This window comes from Electrophorus electricus, chromosome 3, assembly GCF_041902795.1.
Source record: "Electrophorus electricus isolate QZ-2024a chromosome 3, ASM4190279v1, whole genome shotgun sequence".
NCBI classification, from domain to species: Eukaryota; Metazoa; Chordata; class Actinopteri; order Gymnotiformes; family Gymnotidae; genus Electrophorus; species Electrophorus electricus.
The window spans coordinates 3,310,987-3,320,000 of NC_137499.1; the positions used below are offsets into that span (position 1 = coordinate 3,310,987).

The window sequence follows — 9,014 nt, forward strand, 5'->3', positions numbered from 1 at the left end:
TTCAAATTTGTTTCATTGATCCAAGAGGGGGAATACAAATAAAATATAGATTCAGTACACACAATAAGATGATAAAACTTCAGTGTTTCTTGAAACCACACTCTATAACACCGGGTCTGTGCAACATTTCTGTTCAACTGAACGATTGTAAGGGAAGAGGAGTTATTTTCTATGAAGCTGAACTATAGATGGGAAATTCAAGTGGAGCGGGATTGTTGCCTTCTTCGCTACCCGCAGTATAATATAAAACACTTAAACAGTATATGCAAGAATCACTTAGAATCAATACACCACTTTGGTAATATCTTGCAATCCTATCTGAACATCGCAATTCTTTAGAGCCTCTCGGGTTGTGATTTTAATGATTCACCTTTGAATTCACCGTTAAGAAAGTAGCCTGACGTGACTGTTTTACTCGCCTTTCTCTCGCGTGATTACACCCGTGGCAATCAGCAAGCCTCTGTTATATTGCCTTCCTTTAGAATGTACCATTGATCTTTGAAAAAGAGATTACTATCAAACATAGACGCCCTGAACCCTCCCATTGCCCCCTTGATCTTTTGCAAAGACAGCTGGCACTTATTGCCCCTCTGCTCGCGCTGTCTGGAATCCAGATAGATGCTACTTTGGCTTTGACTTCAGATGTGGTCTTTTAAAACGTCACTATTGTGGATACTATTCAGAATCTGATAAACAGTGCTTCCCTCTATAGGTCACGTTTGGGAATTACAGCAAACCAAATATAAGGCGCTTCCATTGTGCTCCTTTAAGCCCTCCAAAGTAATTAGTTTGATTGCGCTGTGTAACGTATTTGAATGTATTTAATCCAGATAAAGTGGATTTCCATTTCCACAATCCATAATTACTCCGGTTAAACTAATTGGGACTGAATTTCCATAAATTGCAATCCGAAAGAAATCATAGGTTGCAGCAGTTCAGCGAAGAAGCGATTAACACTTTATGAAGCAAACAACAAAATAATAATAATAATAATAATAAAAACATTTTTTCTTAACAATTTTGAGCTAAAAGTGACTGTTATGAATTGCTGTTTGAATTGAAAATTTGAATGATTATGGGAACAGAGGGTTGAAGATTTGCCCAAGAGCAAGCCACCTGTTGTGATTCTTATCCGACTTCCAGTCTCCCTTATAACCGTCGATTTGATCATATTACCCAATAACCCCAATATTCAAATAATATGATAATATGATATTTTCCAATAATCCTAATAAAACTCGAGAACCAACTGCAGAAGGTCTACAACAGGTAAATCAGCCCTTTTTTGTTGCATGTATCGATCATCACATTGTACTCCGCGTACCCGCATTGATGAAAGTCCATAGAGAGAGAGAGAGAGAGAGAGAGAGAGAGAGAGAGAGAGAGAGAGAGAGAGAGACCATTTCTATAAAAACTAGGGAAGGTGTAATGCAGGGGTCAGCTGCGCATGGAGGTCCCACGCAGATGGCCAGTAGGCGGCCTGTCTGCACCAACAATGCCCCCAGACCTCACTGGGTCAATACCAAATTCCTTACGGTACCAATTAGATTGGCACGAGCACCGGGGCCCTTTGAGACCCTCAGCCCAGAGAAGAATACCGCTGAATAGCAGTGATTTTAATTGGAACTATTTCCACTATCCGGAACCTTGTGTTTTAGGTCAGTTGAATAAAAAAAAACTTAGATGAACGACTCAGTGAATAGAATGAACAGGTTTTATACGGGCTATTTTATAGCCTATTTTAATATATTCGCAGTCACGCAGTCAAGGGCAATTGTTTCATGCTACCTCTGGATAATATTACTATTTAAAGACCTTGCTATTAATTAGGAGAATTTCATACTTTAATTAAGCTTGCAGGCGCCGAGGATAATCTCTGAACCTGCTGAAAGACACGACTCCGTCGGAGCCTGTTTCACCGACCGCGTTAATGAGCGTCTCTGCCAGCCTCTTCACGTCATTACTGAGCACAGGTCATCAGAAGTCGCTGAACATTAACCCCTGGGCCTCTGTTTACTTGTTGAATGCCACTGAACTAATACGCGCGTCGTGTGCCTAAAAGGTATTAAGAACATGGATCAAAGAACAGGACTAAGTTTGTGACTATGAAGAGCGCGGTTTATTTCGCCGGATAAGATGGACTCGGTGGCTTCGACGTTGCGATAATTTGATAGGCAAAACACATTATAAAATTTCACAAACGATGAAAATTCTAAAGTGTTAAAGAAAAAAAAACTTCTTTAATAATATAATTTCTATAATGTGCGTCTCCGGATAACGTTAATGTGCTCTTGAGCCTTTGCATAGAAAAATAATAATAACCAGGATTTCTGGAGCATATCAGGGGGAAATTAAGCAAGGACATTATAAAAACTCTTAGCAGGAAATAGCAGAATTTAAAACAGTCAGGTCGCTGATCATTGGAAGTTGTGTTGGGAAAGATTTGATCACCTACGTTATATATTCGGAGGATTGCAGGTGCACCTAATTATATTCAGAAATGATCACAAAGGTTTTGTCATTATTTTTTTCCTATATATACATAAAGCTCCGCATACCGCTTAAGTAATATTAGAGTGTGGCATTCATAGCAAACTATAGCAAAGTGTAACGTTTTCTATGACGGGGTTTTTTTCCCTTTCACGGGGTATTGCCTTGTTTTCGCATCTCGGGCTTTGGTCGTTTTGAAAAAGGCTGAAGAATGTTTCAGGCGACACTGCTTCCCAGGTTCCCCCTGAGATATGCCATTGTCACCGGCAGGAAGCTTTGGAAATTACAAAAGTATAGAATAACATTTCTTTTTTCTCTTATAGATGTCTAAAGCTTTAACCGGTGCGCTTACTTCAGCCTTTGAAAAGCACTCCTATGTAGCTTTGAAGTTTTTAAAACGGTAAAGTGTATTTTTATCTAATTTGATTTAACATCTGTTCAAATGAGTCATTTCCTTTTAGATCTTTGTCAGAGGACCATCCTTTATGGAGAAACGGATCTCTGCACCTGTGTAATCTAACGTACAAGTAGACTAAACAGAAATGAATCCATCCTAAAATATTTAATTTATTGTCATCAATATATTTAAAGGTCAATGCCACAAAGGATATTATATATAACATAAAAATATTAGGTAGAACTAAAATCCATTATTGTGGCTATTTAGGTTAAACAAATAAAAAGAGCTAAATGGTTTCTCTTTTTCCACCAAAAATACAGGCAGAATTGTTCACTCTTGCTTAAGATCTTTTAATAATCTCTATCTGAGTTTGCAAACATGAATCATACTGTCATTCTGTCAAGTTAAAATCCTGATATACCTAACAGCTGCCAGATCCTCTTGTGATATTTATTCTTGAAGGAACATTTTGTTTGTGTGTGTGTGTGTGTGTGTGTGTGTGTGTGTGAGAGAGAGAGAGAGAGGGAGAGAGAGAACTTTCTTTTCAGTGAAGGTCTAATTTAACTCTCCAAATGCAGCACTCAAGATAATTTATATGTATATTTCCATATAATTTATTGGTGACATTCCTCCATGTTTAGCTTTCAGTGGATAGCACAACTTTCCATTACTGTCACTGTTTACAGTGTTCAATACATATGAAGCAGTACGTTTTGCAACTAACTTTACAAGTGACCAATAATCTGTCTATTAGCTTCTAGACAACCAAAAATATTTTTGGATCTCAACCCAGAGAGTCCATATTCACTCTTTTCTTCACATGTCACAAATGATGCAGTTTTTATTTTAATCATTCACAAAGCAATATTTGTGAACAAAGTAATATTCTCTGACACTTGAAACTGTAGTAACTATGTCATCAATAACTTAGCAAGTGAAAAAAATAAATATGCATAACATTAGTAATATACAAAGTACTTCTCATTGCAGTTTAAGGACAGTAGACTACCACATGTATGTTTTTATCTGTTTTTATGTGTATTGTTGCCTCCTACTTTATATGTTAATGAGAAAAAAAGTGCTTTTCTGGACACCATTATCTATAAAGTCCTGTAGTACAACAACATAACACATCTTCGGCATTGTCAAGCACTTCCAAACGTTTGCTAATTTCATTTTTAAAAAAAAACAAAAACAACAATTTGCTTAAGAATGAAAAAAAAATGTTCAAAATAACTGTATACAACTATATACAATAATTACACATCTTGCAGATGTCTGAAAACATCCAGCAGTATTACATTTTGGTCACATAAATGTATTTGGACTGTCAAAAAAAAAAAAGACATTTGTCAAAAAAAAAAGATATTTATCACAAAGAAAAAAGAAAGAAAGAAACGGTTCTGTCAGTATAAAGAAAAGACCTTTACATCTAAAACAGTAGCACATCAATGATAAAAGTCCTCCTTAAAATCGCCTGATTCCAAGGAAGCTTTTCCTCGTTTTACTTTTTTGTTATGTTTGACAGACGAAGTCTCTGGCAGTAGCACAGGCTCCGCTCTGTGGGTGTCCGCCCTTCTGCTGGGGCCCTTACCCCCCCGATGCCCTCTCCTTCTCCGCTCGGCTCGGCCCACGTGGGCCTGCCGGGAGCCCGCCTGATGCTGTTTGCTCTGCAGGAGACGCACCATCTCGTGGTCCTTGTTGCCCAAGACGCGGGGCAAGAAGAGGGAAGCTTTGTCGGTGCTCCTCGTCTTGAAGCCCCTCCTGGGCCGACCCTTGCCGTTGATGGACACGTACCACTGCTTCCTGGCAAGGGCTCGCCGCTTGCTACTGCCGCCTCTGCTAGGTCCCACGGAGGGCGGCTGTGTGGTGGAGTGGTGTCTCGATGCATACGTGTTGTAGCCTAGCTCATGGATCCGCTCCAGAAACTCACACTCTTTGTTAAAGACTTCCTGAAGGGCAAAGGAGTTAATGTCAGTGTGAACCTTTCATAGTTTGAACCATGTGGTTCAGAGGAATCTGTTATTTTTATTTCTGTGTACCAATTTACAAACAAGGCTAAAGATCATAATCTCTTGTTGGATCGGAAATTGACGGCAGTGGCAATAAACCTCAGCTGTCATTTTTGAAATAGCACTTATAATCAAATATTTGTCTGATTCTCTGACTGTTTTCTAGAAGCTGATACATAACACGCAGAAACAAAACAGCCACAAAATCACACACAAAACATCTTCTACTGCTACACGTGCACAATAACCTCTAAACCAGTTTAATTCTCTGCGCACTATTATTTTTATTTTGAGATTAAAATTTTTAAAACGTGTCTCATTTTTACCAATTCAGTATTATATGGCCATACACGATACGCATGAAAACTCCACCATGTGGCCACGGAATCAAATTGCTCTGCTTGTCATCTGAGCAAATTACTTGCTCCACATCTACAGATTGGTTTCCAGTGTGACGTAACCCTTACCGAGGCATATAGGCGACCTTTCTCATTCATGGCTAAGTATCTTCCAGAGAACAGACCCCTGATCGCTACCACCCCAACGTCGACAGCCGTGATCTCCAGTATACCTAGAAGAACAGACGAATGTGTCATTCAGCGTGGTATAAAAGTCATTCTTTAAACGTCACAATAAACGACAGAGGCACGCGCGGAATTAAGGAGGTCCTTGGTTTCGTATCAATGCATGGCGCTAATAAAACAGCCTATTTAATTTCATGAATGTATAGAGGTGAGTGGATGTGAGTGTATAAGCGATATCCGATGAGATCTCTTTATGTGGCTGAACCCTGGGGCATGTCTCGCGCTCTCGTTAAAGGCCTGCAGAACTACTGCTGCAAATTACTCTTCCTATTATGAGCAGGAAAAGTACCTTGTCGGCTTACACAAAGACCGAGTCACGATTTACTGAGAGCTTGACAGAGTTGGATCAAACCTTGGCTAAGGTCAAAGAGATTTGCTTCTAAACAACTGTCGAATGACTCTGACGTTTAAGGTTCCCTATACCCTCAAACATTACGCTCCGTTGTTTACTGTCCTTTCCAAAATAAAAAAGAAATAAGCGGGGAAAAATTTAATAAATAATATATCACTTTAAGCGCGGTTTTACCATGTTTATTTTTATATGCAAGTTATACCTCTCTGCACTGATTGAGTTACGACCTACAGAACAACTCCCGACAAACCAATCCTGTTGCAAACATGCTGACAGATAAGATACACAAACACTAAATGCCGCTTTAAGTAGATGTGTATTCTCCTCTTTTGCGGTGATTAATGGCTTTCTTCATTCTAGTCTCTCGAATAATCATCCGTTTATAGGATAAATACATCCGTTCTCTGTCATTATGTTAAAGTGTCTGCTAAATCCTATTTTCATATGGAAATGCGCATCCTCTCAGTGTTTGGATTTGGCTAATTGGAAACTCCTGCCTGACAAATGACTGCAGAATTGAGATAAAAACCGATCAGCTAAAACAACGGCCCCAAGCCCCCGGGTGTCACGGAATAAGCTTGACATGTCAGAGTCATGATATAAGTAAAACACTCGCAAGCGATTAGGAGCGTGTTCCTAACGTAAAAAAAAACACGTTAAAAACCTATTTTGACAAAAACGCCAATATAATTTAATTAAATTATCAGTGCGTGATATCAGAATCTGTTTAATGTTTTATGCACTTTTCCAAAGTCACTGCTCATACAGTTGCTGATACGTTTATTTTTACTTATATATGACTTTTTTGCTGACATTTTTGCCGATGAAGCCCTGTTTGGTTTCTTATTTTACTTCCGAGGGTAACTGAAGATATATTCTGAAGGATACTTCTTAAGGTGTATGTGTTAGTTAGGAGTTTTACAACGGATGTTTCCGTTGTTTATTGATTAGTGGGACTGTAAAACGTTTTCAGTAAAGTTTTGGTACAGTTTCCTGTCACATGAGCGATGTAAACAAATGCTTGGAAAGTACGAAGCTATTCCCGCGTTTAAATTCTCCGAACATGAATTTGAGGAGCGTGTACTTACTGAATGGGTTGTCTTCTTCAAGAGACCCGTCTATTTTTCCATTTGGGTGAATTTGCAAATGGTATTTTGTGGCGCAGTAAAGTTTTCTGCGTCGTGGAGCTCCTCCGAGGTGTTCGTAAACCCCACCGCGTCCTCCAGCATCTCTCCGCTGCCTTGGGTCACACGCCTGGCCCCTGGCACAAGGCGCCCGCGGGGTCCTGGCCACCCTCACAGCCAGAGATTCCTGCACACTGGTATCCAAGAAGCTCAGCAACAACAAGAGCTGAATTATAACCATTGTGGCATGGCCGGATATCGGCAAAATCTCGCAGGAATACAAAGAGCTGGCACTCGGGGTCCCATCAAAGAAGTAGCATTTGCCTGCGATCCAGTCCACGGAACATATGAAAGTTTATGTATCCCAGTGTCCTGTCTTTAATCTGCTGTATTCTGGTTTCGGAATAGCCCTGGCCATTTATTAGAGCCGGCGTGCTGACAGCAGCGTGGGCTCCTCTCGGCGGTGGTCATAGGTTCAACTCTCCTCTCCAAGCAGACTGTATCTGCCCGAGGAAGAGGAAAAAGCCCCTGGATTTCACAAGGAGGCTATCGTGAGATTTCGCTGATCGACAGTGCGCACAGGAATAAAGAACCTTCCTGTAACAATAGCCTGAGGCCCGACCAATTGATACAAAGAAAAGGGGAGGCAAGGTATCAGTCTTGTGTGAACCAAGAGGTTGCAGCGTGGATAAAATTACACAGCATTACACACGGCGGCTTACTGCGGAAAACCGCATCACAAAGAGCGAGCCATCCGAGGGCAGAGTTTTCTTCTTTTGAAAGATCCAAAAGGCCAATTATACATCCGAAAATTATACACTGTGGTCTTAAGGCATGAGCATTGCCCTGTGGCTGCGTGACTATCAAATTAATTTTCGCTGCTCGTGACTAGATCGAACGGTGATGTTAAAGTGTGTAGATGTGTGCACGTGGCTTTCAAGGGCGAACATTTGAAACAGATGCGTGTGAAATGTGCCGCATCGCTGGTTTCAATATTTTACTTAAATGTTAGTTTTAAAAAATTCTCGCTGAACACAATATTCAATAATTCAATGAACTCTTCTAAATATGTGCTTTCAACCTCTATGCTTCTGATTAGATTGGATTTCTGCAGCTTTAGTCTTAAGTTACATTTTCGGTATCATTTTATCTCGCAGTATGTAAAAGACTGCGCATAGTAAAAGACATTTACAACACCAAGCATTTTTAACCAACTTAGTATTACTGTGTATTTTCTAGCTGGTATTTTAAAATAACTACGCGTAAAGGCAACTTTGTGTTCACTCAGCTCACTCCGACTCAAAATAACGGCTCCGTCATTTCCTCGAGTCTTAGCAATTTGTCTTGACACAACGTCCGTTGTTTTTTTGGTTTTTTTTGCCATCTCCATTTACAATGAAATTCTAAAGAAATTTTGCATTCCTTTGCTGAGTATCTGTCGGATATTCTTGCACATTAAAGGCCTGGTCAGGGAGGGGATATAGGGTGCTTTTACTGCCTACAAGATAACTGAAGGGAATCGACCGATTAAGACCTGTTTTGTCCTTCTTGACAGTCCAGAGAGGATCAGAGAAAAGTGCAGCATATCCTTGCCATCTGAGGAGGAGAAATCCTCCATCGTATTCCCAAACTGAAGCCTAGGCCCTCGATTATGCCAAACTAATTCCCATATACTGTCCAGCCACCTCCAGCGTCAATATAACACGAAGCTATACAAGACGGTTCTTCTGTTAATAAAAGCTCTGGTTTATTGTATTTTAGTTCCTATGGCTACACTATATTCATATTCCGAATACGCCTCTAACGCCTTCAGCCGCTAATACCGAAGCTTCTGGGTTTCTGCAGCAGTGGGTGGAAGGGTAGCACGCAAATGACTTGTGCCTAAATTGCTTCCATCTTGGTCGCATTATGGTTACCATTCTCATAATTAGCACCATCATCTACAAATCTCCTTGCCCTTTGGCGTAACACCAGCGCATGCTATCAAGAGCATGCTTTTTGAAACCTCCAGGGAATGCGCTGCTTAATTTGTCTTCCCCGTTCATATATCAC

At 40.2% G+C, this 9,014-nt stretch overlaps 1 protein-coding gene across 1 annotated transcript; it reads right to left on the reverse strand.

Moving 5' to 3' along the window:
- Window positions 1-3,525: 3,525 nt before the first annotated feature.
- fgf3 (fibroblast growth factor 3) lies at window positions 3,526-7,430 on the reverse strand. The gene is made up of 3 exons (XM_027010906.3): window positions 6,927-7,430; window positions 5,370-5,473; window positions 3,526-4,842 (listed from the first exon to the last, which is right to left on the reverse strand). The coding sequence occupies exons 1-3, from the start codon at window positions 7,201-7,203 to the stop codon at window positions 4,339-4,341; spliced, it is 885 nt and encodes a 294-aa protein (XP_026866707.3). The 5' UTR covers window positions 7,204-7,430; the 3' UTR covers window positions 3,526-4,338.
- Window positions 7,431-9,014: the final 1,584 nt, after the last annotated feature.

Coding starts and splice junctions, on each gene's coding strand:
- fgf3 (XM_027010906.3), bottom strand. CDS start 7,203: ATGGTTATAATTCAGCTCTTGTTGTTGCTGAGCTTCTTGGATACCAGT. Junction 5,474..6,926: donor TGAAGAAGACAACCCATTCA/GTAAGTACACGC, acceptor CTGTTCTTCTAG/GTATACTGGAGATCACGGCT. Junction 4,843..5,369: donor AAGGTCGCCTATATGCCTCG/GTAAGGGTTACG, acceptor TTTGCCCTTCAG/GAAGTCTTTAACAAAGAGTG.